The sequence below is a fragment of the Ictalurus punctatus genome, chromosome 13 (genome assembly GCF_001660625.3).
Source record: "Ictalurus punctatus breed USDA103 chromosome 13, Coco_2.0, whole genome shotgun sequence".
NCBI lineage: Eukaryota > Metazoa > Chordata > Actinopteri > Siluriformes > Ictaluridae > Ictalurus > Ictalurus punctatus.
The window spans coordinates 4,605,757-4,623,304 of NC_030428.2; the positions used below are offsets into that span (position 1 = coordinate 4,605,757).

General features: G+C 41.3%; 1 protein-coding gene across 1 annotated transcript; it reads left to right on the forward strand.

Moving 5' to 3' along the window:
• The first annotated feature begins 422 nt into the window (after positions 1–422).
• LOC108274342 (inactive all-trans-retinol 13,14-reductase) lies at positions 423–14,749 on the forward strand. Its single transcript, XM_053685067.1, has 11 exons — positions 423–654; positions 1,315–1,497; positions 3,119–3,360; positions 3,492–3,687; positions 10,292–10,489; positions 10,813–10,932; positions 11,061–11,199; positions 12,435–12,544; positions 12,787–12,953; positions 13,773–13,932; positions 14,333–14,749. Exons 1-11 carry the CDS (start codon positions 498–500, stop codon positions 14,497–14,499), a joined length of 1,839 nt encoding a protein of 612 aa, XP_053541042.1. The 5' UTR covers positions 423–497; the 3' UTR covers positions 14,500–14,749.
• The last annotated feature ends 2,799 nt before the right edge of the window (positions 14,750–17,548 follow it).

Consider the following 17,548-nt stretch of genomic DNA (forward strand, 5'->3'; position numbering starts at 1 on the left):
AAATACAAACAATTTAAGTGTACTTTTACTTTATGGAACAATTTATTTACATTGTGATTAATCTATGTTTAAATATATCTTAAATGTGTTTAGTTTTTTCTGCAGTTTTTAAGTTGCACTCAAGTAGATTTAAGAGTGTCATTTTTATATATATATATATATATATATATATATATATATATATATATATATATATATATATATATATATATATATATAATACCAATGCTCTCACTCATTATTTCTAGGAATTGGTTTGTCCAAACATTACATATATTACATTATAGCTGATTAATTTCTATCACCATATATCACCCCTTATCTTTACTGTTGGTCATAATTAATTTACCTATCATGTCTTTAGACCTTTAGCACCTACTAGCTATAAAATGGCTTATGAGAGACAATACTTTCATCAGTGATGCAGCAGTAATCAGTTCATACAACACTGAAGCTTTACTTATTCTGTGTATAGCAGTTAGGTTGTTTCCTTCAGGATGTGGTTACTGCTGCTGTTGGTGTGTTTTTTGATTTGGGCTGTTGGTACTTACTGGTACCTGTTTGGCAAACCGAGCCCTTTCTCACTTGAGTCACTTAGACCTCCGGGTCCATTAGAGCTGGACCAGAAGAAGAGAGACAAAATTCTGAAGCAAGGTAAGTTCATGAGGATTCTGTACACGTCATGGGACATGTTGGTTTGATTTCTTAAAAATTAAATGAGGAGTTTTTGTTTGTTTGTTTGTTTTTAAATATCTTTAATTTCTTAAGCAGGATACTGACCTTAGTTGATGCTTGGAGGATTGCATGTTTTGCAGCATTGCGTGCTATAGCTTAAAATATTATCTAAATGTAGTATATTTTGCTCAAATAAAACACAAAAATCCAAATGAAATTATAAAAATAATAAATTGACCTTATTAGCAAAATTTATATAAATAGAAGTATATATATATATATATATATATATATATATATATATATATATATATATATATATATATAATGCAAGGTTCACAGATTTTTTTTTTCAAACGAAGATGTAAAAGAAATATTCACATGCCCTAAACTAATAATGTGATAGTCCATCTTTATCTTGTCTTATCTTAATTCGATTTACAGATTTGGCCAACTGCCCAGAGTGTTGAAAGATGCTTACCTAAACTGCTTTTATGATAAAGGAAACATTATCTGAGTTAGATTTATCTAATTTTGCAATTATATTGAGTAGAAACACTTATTTTTTACATAATCTGATCTAAATAATAGCAGTGGGTTTACAAGACAATGTAACACTAAAACGATTTGCTCCTGTAGGCTTCAGGAAAGAGAGGATTCCAGAGAATCTGGATGCCATCGTGATTGGCAGTGGCATAGGTGGCATGACAGTGGCAGCTACACTAGCCAAACTGGGCAAGAGAGTGCTGGTGCTAGAGCAGCATGACCAAGCTGGAGGCTGCTGCCACACTTTCACTGAGAAAGGCTTCGAGTTTGACGTAGGTAAGAAATCATGCTATTATATTTTGGACTTTGATTTTCAGCATTTTCACTGCGATAAGCTACAGGTCTACCTGACCTTAACCAATATAAATTATCTTACATTTGACCTTTACTTGTAAATCATTAAAAAACCTTTTATTAGATCAAAGACCCACTTAATTCACGCACCATTGGTCAGACTGTGAATGTGAAGGAAAGCTGTGAAAATGAAGATCAGCGTGCATTCTATGGAAATTAGAGATAAAGATATAGACATGCACAACATAGGAAAAGGCCACAAAATTGTGAGGAAATTGAAGTTGCATCATATCACCCAAGCACTGGAAGACCCTCAAAACTAAGCGTCAGAGCAAAAAGGAGACTTATGAGGGAAGAGACAGTGAGGCAAACAATCACTTTGAAGGAGTTACAGAGTTCAGTGGTTGAGACTGGAATGAAGGTATACCAGTCAATTTTATCAAACGTTCTGTTTACAACTGGCCTGTATATGAGGGTGCCTAGAAACTGAGGAAAAACACAGCAAAGCACCTCTGGAGTTTGCCAGAAAGCATCAGCGTAACCCAGCTAAAATGTGGTATATGGATTTGTGGACAGATGAGACAAAAATAAAGCTTTTTGGCCAAAATTCTAAATGCTATGCATGGTGCAAGCCTAACACTGCCTATACCTGAGTTAACACCATCCCAAAAAAAAAAGCTTGGGAGAAACTTCAACTTTTAACATGACAATATCTTAATCCAATAGAACAGACTAAAAACTGTTATTGCAGCAAAAAGTGGTTCTACCAAGTACAAGTATGAAGGGGTCGAATACTTATGCAAGCAACATTTTAAGTTGTAACTTTTTGAAAAGAAAGCTGACAAATAATGTATTTTGACATTGAACATTTACTTTAACAAAAAAATACTAAAATAATCTGTGTAAGCGTCATTTGAAATGTAGACAAATTGATTTTTAAGGAGATTGAATACTTTTGCAAGGCAGTGTATCTCATAGAATCTACTAGCATTTGTGTTGTACATTGAAGGCATACAAGTCTCTTGATGTTTACAACCTTGTTGTTTGTGGACACATTCAAGGCATAATGTTTTATGAGTCAAGGATGTCATCATCATCCCAGTGAAAGCCAAGGTGCTGGAGAAACAGATGCAATAAACTCAGTTGTTAGCTGAACAAAATTAGATAAAAGTGTCCATTATAGGCAAGTCCTCAATAAGAATGTGGTTACTGAAGATTAATGAATAACTGTAAAGCTTAATATCAGGTCATATATTGTGGTATTTTGGCTGCCAATGATTTCAAGCATATTAACCTTTGGTCTTTTGTAAACAAAAAGAGATTGCACACAAAACCAAGGTGCAGATAGACCTAAGTAGCCTAGCAACCTGATGCTAACCTTTTCTGGCTGAAAAATCTATCACAAATTTGTTTTAGAAATTGGATTGACAGAGCTCCTCAAACCAGTTTTCTCTCCTATCTCCTTTTTTGGCTTGGTAAGGTGTCTTAATGAACACTTTTCCGATTCTTACACCAAACAGCACAGCATGACAGTTTAGGAAAGAAATTCGGTTTGCATTTACAAATCACAATAGTTTTACAATAGCAATGTCTTTTTTTACAGGGCTACATTACATTGGTCAGCTACATGAGAACAGTCTGTTTAAGATCATCATGGACCAGATCACAGAAGGACAACTGCAGTTTGTGGAACTGGACAAGCACTTTGACACTTTAGTGATAGATAGCGGAGAGAAAAGCAGGAAATACACAATCCACAGCGGAAAAACTGAGATGGAGGAGCATCTGAAGGAGCAGTTCCCTGATGACACTAAAGCTGTGGAGGAGTTCTTCAAGATCATGAAGGTAGTGCATCTCCCTGATTAGGAAACCTGTTTATTTATACAGACCTCAAGAGGTTAGAGCAGGATCTTCTTCTCTCAGCTTTTGGAGGATGTTTATAATGTCCAAAACAAAATATATTTATTTTTCCTCAGATCTCAGCCAGGAAGACATCCATTTTGGCTGCAATAAAACTAATTCCTCAGTGGGTGACACTGTTCCTGCTTAAGAGTGGCATTGCTGGCCTCTGTACCTCCATCTTTCGCCTTGCAGCCACTAATGCCACTGCAGTTGCTGACAATCTGACCTCCAACAAGGACCTCCAGTTAATCTTCAACTATTTTTTCTACGGTGAGGCTGCTTGTATTGATCTACAGTGGTGCTTGAAAGGTTGTGAACCCTTTAGAATTTGCTATATTTCTGTATAAATATATAAAACATCCTCAGGTTTTCACACAAGTCCTAAAAGTAGATATAGAGCACCCTCTTAAACAAATGAGACAAAAATATTATACTTGGTACTTTATTTATTGAGGAAAATGATCCAGTATTACATAATTGTGAGTGGCAAAAGTATGTGAACCTTTGCTTTCAGTATCTAGGGTGACCCCCTTGTGTAACCATAACTGCAACAAAACGTTTCTGGTAGCTGTTGATCAGTCCTGCACATCGGCTTTGGGGAATTTTAGCCCATTCCTCAGTACAAACCGTCTGGGTTACCCTGATCCCTGAGAAGGGAAGGAGACGTTGCATTAGCTGAACGCTGTGGGAAGTGCCCTCGCGCATGACCGGTATCTGAAGCTTGTGTAACATCATGCCTATTTATAGGCCTGCAGTGATCAGGTGATGTGGCAATTAAGTGTGTTGCGTAAAATAAAAAAACGACACCTGTGAACCGCGTCGTCAGCCTCTATTATCTGAAGTGAAAACTCAATTCACAGGCATGCCCCAGAATGACAAAGCTTCACAACATATCGTTCCCTTCTCAGGGAACAGGGTTACATGCGTAACACAGACTATCACTTTCATAGTGAACTTCACATTCGTTAGCTGAAAGATGTGGGAATGAGAATACCCACTCCATCATACTGAGGGTACGGCCTGTTCAAAAAGACCCAAGCCCAAGGGTCCACTACAAGACACTTGAGCCTGGGCCAGAATGTATATCCAGGCTGTAAAATCGAATGAATGTGTATGGCATAGACCACCCGCCACAGCACACACATCCTGTAAGGATACACCTTTGGACAAAGCCTTCAAGCTGGCGACCCCCTAGTGGAATGAACCCTTATGCCCAGAGGTGTAGTGAGACCGCACGCCTCATAAGCGATAGAGATAGCTTCCACTATCCAATTAGAGATGAGCAGTTTCAACACGGCATCACCTCTGCTGTCACCGCCAAAGCCGAGCAGCAGCTGCTCTGACTGGCTGGGCAGCAGATGTAGGCACTTTAGGAATATAATCTGGCCTAGGATATAGGAAGGCCTTGGCTAATCCAGAGGTAAAGTCAAGGCAGGAGGGAGTAACAGAGAGCTTGTGGATCTCCTACACACTTGAGATATGTCAGGGCCAGCAGAAGAGCTACCTTTAGAGTCAGGAGCTTCTCAGAAGGTGACACTAAGGGCTCAAATGCGGCATCTAACATACCTTCCAGGACCACAGAAAGGTCCCAAGAAGGTATGTATGGTCTGCAGATGTGCCTCAGCCGCCTGACACCATGCATATCCCTCAAAGTTAGAGGATGTTGCCCCACACAGGCTACATCAACAGGGGCATGGCTGGCCGAAATGGCGGCCACATAGACCCTGATTGTAGGAGAAGCCAACACCGCTGAGAAACGTCCTTGTAAGAACTCCAGGACTGTAGCTATTCCGCAGTTCACTGGCTCTAGCTGACGTTCCTCAAACCACGAGATAAAAAGTTGCCATTTGAGCGCATACAATTTCATTGTGGATGGCGTTCTAGCATTCTACATGGTCTCTATAACCTCACTTGTGAGACCAGAATCTATGAGCTGGTGCCCCTCAGGGGCCAGACCCAGAGTTTCCATAGTTCTGGCCGAGGGTGATAAATCAGCCCTCCCGGCTTGAGACAGTAGATCTCTACGGATGGAAATCTCTGAATGAGTGCCGTCTAGCAGGGATATTGTCTCTGAGAACCATATCAAGCTGGCCAATAAGGTGCTACTACCAGCAGACATACAACATCTCGGTAAACTCTCGCTAGAACTAGTGGGAGCAAAGCGATTGGGGGAAAAGCACATAGATGTGACCCCGGCCACATGTGCACCATGGCGTCCAGCCCTAATGGTGCAGGGGGAGTGAGGGCGAACCACAGCGGGCAGTGTGTTGTCTCCTCGGAGACGAACACATCCACTCCCGCTTGGTCATATGGACCTCCGCCATATGTACTCCACCACTTGTGGATGGAGCCACCAATCCCTGGGCCTCAGCCCTTGCCTCAACTGGATGTCTGCCCTCACATTCGAGTTGCTCAGAATGTTCCTTTCTACTCACTGACAAAACTTTCCCTCTGCCCAGAGAAGAACAGGGGGCACGAACATAATCCTCCCTGGTGGTTGATATATGAGACTACCACTGTGATGTCTGTAAACACATGGTGACCTCTCAATTGGGGAAGAAAGAATTTCAGTGCTAGAAATATGGCCCACATTTCTAGGCAATTTATACGCCACTCCACATGAGCGCCACTCTAGAGACCGTGAGCTGGACAGCCATCTAAGACCGTGCCCCAGCCCATGAGGGAGGTGTCTGTCATTGCTAAGGAGACACCACTAGAGTGTGACCCAAGGCTAGAAACCAAGGACACATCCAAATTCTCAGAGCACATAGGCATTGCCGCATGACACTGAATACTCTCAGAGGTTTCATCCTTGGATAAAACCCCCAACTTCTCAGCCACCACTGAAATGGTCTCCTGTGCAATAGGCCCAGTGATATGATGTTGGCTACTGCTGCCATAAGCTCCAACAGTCTCCCATAGAGAATGGAGGGGATGCCAGGATCCAGCTTTATCTTGCTCACTGTTGATAGGATTAACCCTACGCATGTTGCGGATAGAAACACCCTCATCATAGTAGAATCCTTATAACCCCTAGAAAAGTTGTCCACTGCACTGGAAAAAGCATACTTTTCTGAGGTTTAACCTGAGCCCCAAGCTCTTCATGAGGGCAAGAAAATGTTGATGTTGAACCACCAGTTCCCTGGATTGTGCTAGAATTAATCACTCATCCAGGTAGTTTAGTACACGGATACCCAGGAGTCACAATGGAGCCAGAATGACATCCATGCACTTTGTGGAGGTGCAAGGGGATAAAGTTAACCCGAAGGGAAGAACCCGATCTTGGTATGCATTGCCTCCAACGTAAACCCCATGAACTTCCTGTGACAGGGCGATATTTCTATGTGGAAATATGCACCTTTTAAACCAGTCCTCAAACTGAATATGTTTAACGATAAGTTTCTGTGTCAGCCTCTTGAACCTGTATGTCCAAAGAGTACAGTTCAGATGACGCAGATCTAAAATTGGCCGCATTCTCCTCTATTTTTTTGCGGACCAGGAAAATAAAACCTGTAAAAACCTCCCTCCCTCTAGGAACGGGGTACATGTTCTATGGCCCCTTTGTCCAAGAGGGATCTTACTTCCTGCACTAACGTCGGGCTCTGGTCTTTGCTGATTACTGTGGTGAGCACACCTCTGAACCGGGGGTGTTGAGCTCTGAACTGGACCCGGTAACCATTTTCTATGGTAGACAGAATCCATGGAGACACATTTGGTAGTAGTTTCCATGCTGCCAGACAGTCTTTTAGTGACGTTAAGTTTTCCACATTCCATTGGAGGGAAAGCATCAGATTTTCGTTACCCTGTGACAGCTCGCTGACCAGAGAACACTGAAAACCTGGGACAGCCTTGGCTAGGGGAGGCTCTACATTAGCACTGGGGGCTAACTGCCCTAACAACCTCATGTCCCCTGATACATCTCTCCACGGCCCCTCAGGACCGCTCCTCTATTATCTGCTTAGCCTTTATGACCTTTCTCAGATCAGGCCTAGTGGCAGGCCTCGACCGTGGCTGCCAGGTTTCCCTGGCTATCTGGACCACCCTCGGACTAGCGCTGGTCACTCCATTCATGGTTGCCCGGGTGAACTCGACACAACAGGGAAGGAACTGGCTGAATGCCGCCATATGTCAAGCTCACTCAGCAGGTCTGCTTGGTAGGCCTGCAACATTGCCATTGTCTGCAGTGACCCACAAGCAAGACCCACTACTGCACAGGCCTTGCCCACCAATGCCATGGTGGCCTTAAATGGCTTGGATGGCAAAGCTGGCCCCCCTAAATTACCTGCCATCGATAGAGATAGGTGGCTCACAAGTGCCTCCTCCGCCTTGGCTGAATAATCCAACATTACGGAGTTATAAATACGGCTTATGCATGGTTTTCCCCAGAACCGTGATATTTTGTCGTGCACTTTTGGAAAAAAAAGGGGGTTTCTGCAGTGTGAGGGATTTATTTCACTAAGGAGAAAAAAAGCAGCTTCAAGCAGCTCTTTATATGCTGCTCTCAGTTTTTAGCACACCCTTCTGGCTCAGAGATGCATTACTATTTTTTATTTTTGTGTGTGTGTGTTTTTTTTTTTGGCTTTCCATAGCGGAAGGAGGAGTCGCGATGCAAACTCCAAAATTCAGCGGAGAGCTGCACCCGGAAGAGATGGAGTAGCGCTCACCTCCGGCTCTTCTTCCGGATCCATAAGAGATCCCCCGGACCTGAAACGGCTAGCTGCCTCAGCAGCGGCCAGCCCAGATCCACAAAGCTCTGAAACCCAACTCACTTCAGCTTCCAAGAAGAGAGCAAGTCACAAGCAGAGCTGCCTAATGTAAGGCATTACAATGTGTACAGTCGGACCTTTCGAGGGTTGCCGTGGCATGCTCTACCCTAGACACTTCACACAGAAATTGTGCAGTCCTCCCCTGATGAAACGGGAGCAAGGCGTAACACACTTCCTGAATTATCTCACTCATACTTTTTTCTTCTCTTTTTTTAAAGGTATAGAAAAGTCCAGAGATTTTGAGAAAAGATAGAGAGGTAATGAAGAGTCTTTTTGTTTTTGTTACATAAACAACCGACACACAGTCTCGCTGAAGATAATAAGGCTGACGGCGCGGTTCACAGGTGTCATTTATATATCACGTGACACGCTTAAATGCCTTGTCACCTGATCACACCAGGCCTATAAATAGGCATGATGTTACTCAAGCTTCAGATACCGGTCATGCGCGAGGGCGCTTCCCACAGCATTCAGCTAACGCAACGTGAAGTTCCCTTTGAAAGGGAACAGCTTCAACTCTGGGATGTTGGTGGGTTTCCTTATATTAACTGCTTGCGTTATGTCCTTCCACAGCATTAATATTGCATTAAAGTTGGGTATTTGACTTGGCCATTCCAAAACATTAACTTTATTCTTCTTTAACCATTCTTTGGTAGAACGACTTGTGTTTTTAGGGTTGCTATCTTACTGCATAACCCACTTTTTCTTGAGATTCAGTTCATGGACAGATATCCTGGCATTTTCCTTGAGAATTCTCTGCTATAATTAAAAATTAATTGTTCCATCAATGATGGGACGTCGGCCTAGCCCAGATGCCACAAAACAGGCCTAAACATGATACAACCATCACCGTGTTTCACAGATGTGATAACGTTCTTATGCTGGAATGCAGTGTTTTCCTTTCTCCAAACATAGCCGAAAAGTTATATTTTGTTCTCGTCCATCCACAAAATAGCCTTCTGGCTTGTGATCTTTAGCAAACTGCAGAGGGGCAGCAATGTTCTTCTGGAGAGCAGTGGTTTTCTCCTTGCAACCCTGCCATGCAAACCATTTTTGTTCAGTGTTCTCCTGATGGTGGACTCAAGAACATTAACATTAGCAAATGTGAGAGAGGGTTTTAGTTGCTTAGAAGTTACCTTCGGTTCCTTTGTGACCTTGCAGACTATTACACATTTGGGGAGGGTAACAGTGGTCTTGAATTTCATCCATTTGTACACAATCTGTCTAATTATGGATTGGTGGAGTCCAAAACTCTTTAGAGATGGTTTTGTAACCTTTTCCAGCCTGATGAGCATCAACATCAGTTTTTCTGAGGTCCTCAGAAATCTCCTTTGTTTGTGCCATGATACACTTCCACAAACATGTTGTGAAGTTCAGACTTTAATAGATCCCTGTTCTTCAAATAAAACAGGGTGCTCACTCACACATGATTGTCATCCCATTGATTGAAAACACCTGACTCTAACTTCACATTCAAATTAAACTGCTAATCCTAGAGATTCACATACTTTTGCCACTCACAAATCTGATGATCTGACAATGATAAAACTGATAATATTTTAGGTCATATTTATGCAGATATATAGAAAACTCCTAAGGGTTCACAAACTTTTAAACACCACTGTATATATTAATGTGGCAGGTTTACCAGTCATGGCTGTCATGGTGGTGCAGTTTGTAGAGTTGCTGTCTCACAGCTCCAGGGTCCTTTGTCCCATCCTGAGCTCAGGTTACTGTTTGTGTGGAGTATATCATATTCTTCTCGATTCTGGGTTGGTTTCCTACAGGTTCCCCAGTTTCATCACACTGTCCAAAAACATGTTGGTAGGTGTATCGGCTATGCTAAACTAGCACAATAAGTGTATGCAATGTGCCCTGTGATAGACTGCCATCCCATCCAGGGTGTGTTCCCGGAATAGGATTTGGACTTTTCTTATAACCCTTATATTCTTTAAATTTGACAAAAAGCAGAACAGTACTTTTGTTGAATATTCTTTCTCTAACACAACAGCTTTTGTTCTTGTTGTTATAGCTTTAATGAACATGAAAATCATTATTGTGTTAATCCATAAAATTCCTTAGAATTAGGCTATTTTTTTAATTTACAGGCATTCCACCCAAAGAGTCCAGCTGTGTCATTAATGCACTGCTGTTGCACCACTACAAGCGCGGAGCATACTACCCAAAAGGTGGCGCCAGTGAAATCCCATTCCACATCATAAAGGTCATCCAGAAATTTGGTGGACGTGTGCTGGTCCGTGCTCCTGTAAATCGCATCCTGGTTGACAATAACGGAGCTGCATATGGTGAGTGACAGAAGACAATTACAGCCATTTCTCTAACCAAATAATGCACTACTAGCTGCTGCCATTTTATGGAGCATGTCCTCTTTAAGACCTGTATATAATGTAGAAGCAGATATTGTTATATGTCAAATATTATATTAGGATGTATATTTATCATGCCATGGATTTTTCCATACTTTCATAAATAATCACACCTATATCACTGAACTGAAAAAGTCTCTCAGATGAATGGTGTTCAGGATAGGACAGTTATAATATAGCTGAACTTTTCCTTTTTTAAAACTGAATGTCTGGAACATGCAGTAATTGTCACTTTGTGATAGGCGTCACTGTGAAAAAAGGCCAAGAGGATGTGGAAGTGCGGGCTCCTGTTATCATCTCCAACTGTGGGGTCTTCAACACCTTCCAGAAATTGCTACCATCACATATACAAACCAAACCAGGTCAGCTCTTCAACCATTAGTTCTTATATATTACTTAGCCTTTATTTCTTTGGTGTCTGGATTTCAGCTATTAGAACATTAAAGCATGTTAAATCCAGCACTAATCATGCTATGATCCCATGTTGCAGAGATTCAGAAGCGGCTGAATATGATGAGACCTGGACGAGGATGCCTTTTAGTGTTCTCAGGTTTCGATGCCACACAGGAGGAACTGGGCATCAATTCTAGCAACATGTGGCTCTTTAAGTCTAACGATATGGATGCCATGTCAGTACTAAAGGAAAAAAAATGACATATAATATGTAAGGAATAAGACACAATGTGGCATTGTGCTATAGGTAAAAAATTATTTTAAAAAATCAATGGAGTGTTGGGGATCTCTAAGGCAAAGTGCTGTTAACACCAGATGTGGATTATTTTCCTATAACAGCACATCATGCAGTGTTTTGTTCCTCTTATACCACAGCTGTTTCAATTCTTTATTTATTAATGAATTAAACTGTGCTTTTTAATGGTTTATTGTTACATATAATATTGTGGAAATTTTGTGAGACAAGTTCCTTAGATTATAAGATTACACTTGCATTGCATGAGCTCACCAGCCTCTCATTTTATTTCTTGAGGTTATTAATAATAAATAAATAAATAAATAAATAAATAAATAAACCATACAGCTTGGCATGTTACATAGAAACATGAAAACACAGACTCCTGAAGACTCTCCCATGGCAGAAAACTGAGCAATACTAAGCATTTATAAATCTTATATAAACATCTCCTTACAAAACATCACCATATCAACGATTACACATTTTTCTTTGTTAAATAACAGTTCTTCCATCAATTTATTATTAGCCCTACATTGTGTAGATCGTCCGCCATACAAGGCCCTGTGAATGTGTTCACATTAATATAAATCATTTGACCTGCAGCCAACAGTATTGTCAGAGCTGCTGTTATAGAAAATAAATCAACACTTTCTGACCAATCAGAATCAAGTATTCAACAGTTCAACAGCGCTGTGGTATTAATGCTTATATATGTAAGAATACAGGAATCGCTGCTCATCTATTATCTGCTGTGGCTAACAAGGCAACATGATAGTCTGAAGAGTAGATATCTGTAATTTTTTGCAGTTTTTTTGGTTATTAGTAAAATGTAGCACTTCTTAAAAACTGCATATGTTTCAGCAGTGTAAAGGAAAACTTTATAATAACAAAATTGGCCTAGTTTTCTCATCAGACCTGTTGTTATACACCCACGGTGTAGTGCTGTTGTTTAAACCTTGAGAGAAGAATAATCACAGCACAATCCCAGCACTCAGCTGTCTTTCTTCAAGTTGGACATGGTTTTATTCTTATTACAGGCTCTTATATCACAGGCTGTTGGAAGAACATGGCCAAACCAAGCTTTCTATAATATTCACAGCTATTCCTATTAAACACGTGGCAAAGTGGCACTGCGGTGAGTTTTCACACTTCTAATGTTATGTTTATGTAAAGGATGGATGAGTACTTCAGTATGGGGAAGGATGAAGCTCCAGATAATGTTCCCATGATTCACTTTACGTTTCCATCTGCCAAAGATCCCACATCAAAGATCCGTCACCCAGGTACAACCTCAGATTTCAGCGAAATGTGTTTTGCTTTTTAAAAATGCCAGACGCAGCTCAGTGATGTGGCAAGAACAGTGGTTGGAGTTAAAGTTTTGGATGCCATGTGAAGTACTGATTTTAAGTTCAATTCACACATCAGATACTGTCAACTCAAGACAACAAGACGTTGTGTTCATTCTTTTCTCTGTGTATGAAAATTTTGAGAGCAACACTAATGGCATCTCCTGTTCATTTTTCAGGTAAATCTTGCATGACCATCCTGACAGTGGTTAGGTATGAATGGTTTGAAGAGTGGAAGGACACTCCAGTGAGAAAAAGAGGGGATGACTATTTAAAGTACAAGATGAGATTTGCCAACAATGTCTTTGACTGGGCCTGCAGCCAGTACCCCAAACTGAGAGACAAGGTAGCAATCATTTCGAAATAGATTTCAGTAGCAGAATCACACGTAATATTTTGTATTAAATGTCACAGATAATTAAAGGTAAAGCATAGTTTATAAATATACTCATAGGAACACCTGTAATCAGACAATCATGTGGCAGCAGTGCAGTGCAAAACATTATGCAGATACAGGTCAAGCGCTTCAGTTAATGTTTTTAGCAAACTTCAGAATGCGGAAAATAACATGAGCTCAGTGACTTTGACCATGGCATGGCTGTTGATGCCAGATGGGCTGGTTTGTGTATTTCAGAATCTGCTGATTTCCTGAGAATTTCACACACATTATATGTGTGTCTCTAGTGTTTACACAGAATGATGTCAAAAGATAAAAAAAGTCAGGCAGAAACACCTTGAGAGGACAGAGGACACTGGTTTGACCTACAGGAAGTCTACAGCAACTAAATAACTACTCTTTAGAAACATGGTGAGCAGAAAGGCATGTCAGAATGAGGCCCACATTGGGTTCCACTCCTGTCACCCAAGTACAGCAATCTGAGACTACAATGGGTACAGGTTAAGCAAAACTGGACAGTTGTAGGTTAGAAAAACTTTGATTGAAATATGTGATCTCAGTGATTGTGTCATGGGTGTTGATGCCACACAGGCATGTTTGAGAAACTCTAGATTTCCTGGGATTTTCCTGCACAGCAGTCTGTAGCGTTTACACATCATGTACAGGTGTTCCTATTAAAGATGCCACTGATAATTTTTTTAATACACTGTAAAAAAAAATAGTGCTCTTATTCAGGAACTCTTATTTTTCTATCTGTTTTCCTCCTAGCTGGTATATCAGGAGGTCTCCACTCCATTGTCTAACGCACACTATCTTGGTCGTTACCTCGGAGCCATGTACTCAACTGAGCAGAATGTGGAGCGCTTTGAAGCAGAGGCCCTCGCTAGAAATCGTTGTGATACACCTGTCAAAAATCTCTTTGTTTCAGGTATAACAAGCCCTTTGTGACGTACAGTAGCTAAGTGTTTCTGTAGTTCTTAGTTATGCTTTGGAAAGGATGGTGCACTTATATTTGTCGACTATGACATTTCAATTCAATTTACATGATGCAGCTTGTATGGAAAGTTACAAGTAGTTACTGTTAGGATGAGGGGTGGAGCTGGCAGATGTAGCTTTTTTAACCACTTTTTCATCTAAAATCCAATGACGTTCTTGCTCATTAGACTCCTTATGAAATTTGGTGACTGCTCAGCTCCTTCCTTACTTAGAGTCAGTTTGGACATCATTGTTATATCCTTGAGTGCCTGTTTTTTTGAGCTCCAGTACATTGAGCTTGTATTCCAGGGTTTGTTCACGCATTATATGACTGTGTGTGTTTGGGTTCTCAGGTCAAGATGTGTTTAGCTGTGGTATTGCAGGTGCATTACATGGTGGCCTTCTCTGTGCCTCCACGGTGCTCAGACATATTGTGTACATCGACCTCTTGATGCTAAAGAAGAAGCTGAAGAAGAAGAAGGCAAGAGGAACTGCTGAACATATCAAAAAGTTGCTGTGATTCAGAGAGAAAAACTGTGGCAACTGACAGAAGCAATGTCCTGCTAATTAGTGGCACAAATTAATTTGTTTATTTTTACCTTTATTGTAAACGGTTTCGTCCAAATTGATGAAACAAATATGTTCTTTCCTTTGCATAGCAAAAAAGTAAGAATATATAATCAATATAAAAATAAACCAATGAATTATTGAACGAATGAAAAAATGAAACAAACAAGCAAACAAATAAATAAATAAAATTTGGTCCTTCATTTTAGTGCCCTCTCATTTTTACCTACTGTAAATGATAATACTGTTAATTATGCTCCATTTACAGTCATTTTGGCTCCTGACAACTGCAAGGTCAGAAGTCAGGATGTCACGATACCTGCTGGAGACAAGCGCGGATGGGCAGGGTGGCGTGTACAGAAGCGATGTAAGAGGAAACACAGGAAACAGGCAAAAGTCAGGCGATCAGGCAAACAATCCAAATGAGACAGAGCAGGGAATCGTGATCGTAAATAACAGGCAGGAAAGTCCAAGAACCAGGAAAATCTAGACGAAAGCTAAAGGCTTGGTAACACAACTAAGTCACGAGAACTGAGCGTTTACTTCGCTGGGGCGCGAAGAATAACGAGGCCTTTTATAACTTATGAGCCGTATAGGTGTTGGTGATCAATACTCAGGCAGACTTGAGCACGGGCATGGCCGGGAAGTGTAGTCCTTGTCCGCCATGTTTGTAAGCGGTGCCACCATCTGAGTATTGTGGCCGCGAGTTCGCCGTGGGATAACACGGAAGAGACAAGTGAAATTCATTGTCATGTAAACAGGGTGGATATGGATGCAATTGCAGTTAAAGCTTTTGTTAATGAGACCAGCTGAAAAATCCAAATCGTGTAGGCAAAATCAAGCTCCACAAACAGGCTGAGGTAAGGCGATCAGCAAACAGGGTTGACAGGGCAAAGGCAGAACACGAAAACCGAGAAACTGGGAACAAGATCACAGAACAAAGAATTGGTAGCTTTGGAGGCCATCATCCGTTTTTCTTACCTCTACGTTAGATTATTGTAATGCCTTACTGTCTGGATGTTCCAGTAGGTGCCTAAACAAGCTCCAGTTAGTCCAGAATGCAGCTGCACAAGTCTTTACTAGAACCAGAAAATATGACCACGTCACCCCTATCTTAGCCACAATGCATTGGCTCCCAGTAAAATTTCCGATTTATTATAAAATGCTACTATTGACCTATAAAGCATTAAATTGTCTCATGCCACAATACCTGAGTGAAATTTTGGTCTTTTATGATTCGCCAGGCCTGCTTCAATCAAAAGGTGCAGGCTATTTGTTGGTACCTCGAATAGTGAAGGCTACAGCAGGGGGTAGAGCTTTCTCTTACAAAACCAAACAGTTATGGAACAGCCTTCCTATAAGTGTTTTTGACTCAGACACAGTCTGAGTGTTCAAGTCTAGGCTGAAAACATTAGTTTAGTCAAGCCTTTTGTGAATAGTTTTTTTCTTATGTAACGGCCAGCTCCATCAAACCCCTTCAAGTGATTCAGAATGCAGCAGCATGCCTCGTCTCGAACCAGCCCAAGAGAACCCATGTCACACCCCTCTTCATCTCCCTCCACTGGCTTCCTGTAGCCGCCCACATCAAATTCAAGGCCTTGATGCTCACGTACAGGACCTTGTCTGGAACAGCACCCTCCTACCTCAACTCTCTCCTGAAGGCTTACGTTCCCTCACGCAATCTGCGATCAATGAATGACCGATGCTTAGTAGAACCCACTCACCGCGGTTCAAGGTCCCTTTCAAAAACATTCAAACTAACTGTTCCTCTGTGGTGGAATGAACTTCCAACCTCAATCCGGACCACAAAATCTCTCACCATCTTCAAAAAACAGCTAAAGACCCACCTCTTCCGTGAACACCTAACCAACCCGTAAAAAAAAAAATAATAATAATAATAATAATAATAATAAAAATTTACTCTGGCACTTACACCTCTACTCTGTGCACTTTGCTTCTTCTAGAACTCAATTAATGGATCTAGTGTAGTAGAACTACTTGTATTGTTCTCTGCTTGATATATCGCATTGCTTGTATTTTCTCATTTGTAAGTCGCTTTGGATAAAAGTGTCTGCTAAATGAATAAATGTAATGTAAATGTAATAGAGTAGAGCATGAGGGCTGACAGATATAGATTGCCTTATGTCCCAGGGCACCCTCATGTCTCTGTCCCTTTTAGTTATGCATAGGTAGTCTTGTAGGAGTCCCAGCTTGCTCTCACACAAAGTGCATTGTCCTTAAGCATTATGGGGCAGTAAGCATACCTAATAATCTCTCCCACTCTCTGTCGAGCTACACATGCTGCTTCTGAGATCCCAGTGATCCTGACCCCTTCTGCTCTCAGGACCTGCCCAATCCATCCTGATGCCCTACATCTGCTTCTAGTTCTCATCAACTAGAAGTCACATGCTGCCGCTGAGGATGGCCCCACATGGTGCAGCCTAAAGATCACTGAGATTGCTGAGGATGGTACCACTTAAAAACCATAAAGATGGTTTTGGACCTCAATTCATATTAACAGTTATGCTATGATAGTGTTAGAACTGCAATTGCCACCAACAGTTTTGCGCTCAAGTCTCCATTGGTGAACAGTGGATAAATTCAACAAACCACATCGTGTAAAAACTGTAATGAATTTCCTGGTTACACAATTGCACTGTTTGGCCATGTAGTATTAGCACATTTATAAAAGGGATCATGAGCTGGAAGTGGACATGAGGCACATCATGGATGCTGAGGTCGCTGCAGCGATTCGTCACCTGAAAAACAACAAAGCACCTGGTCTTGACCAAATCTCGGCAGAAATGCTGAAAGCGGGTGGTGATGAAGTTGTACGGGTGCTCACTACGCTGCTCAATGACTGCTGGCACATGGAACGTGTCCCAAATGACTGGAGACAGGGTGTCATCGTCAAATTACCTAAGAAAGGTAATCTCGCAGACTGTAACAATTGGAGAGGCATCACCCTTCTGTTTGTTCCAGGCAAGGTATTTTGTCTCGTC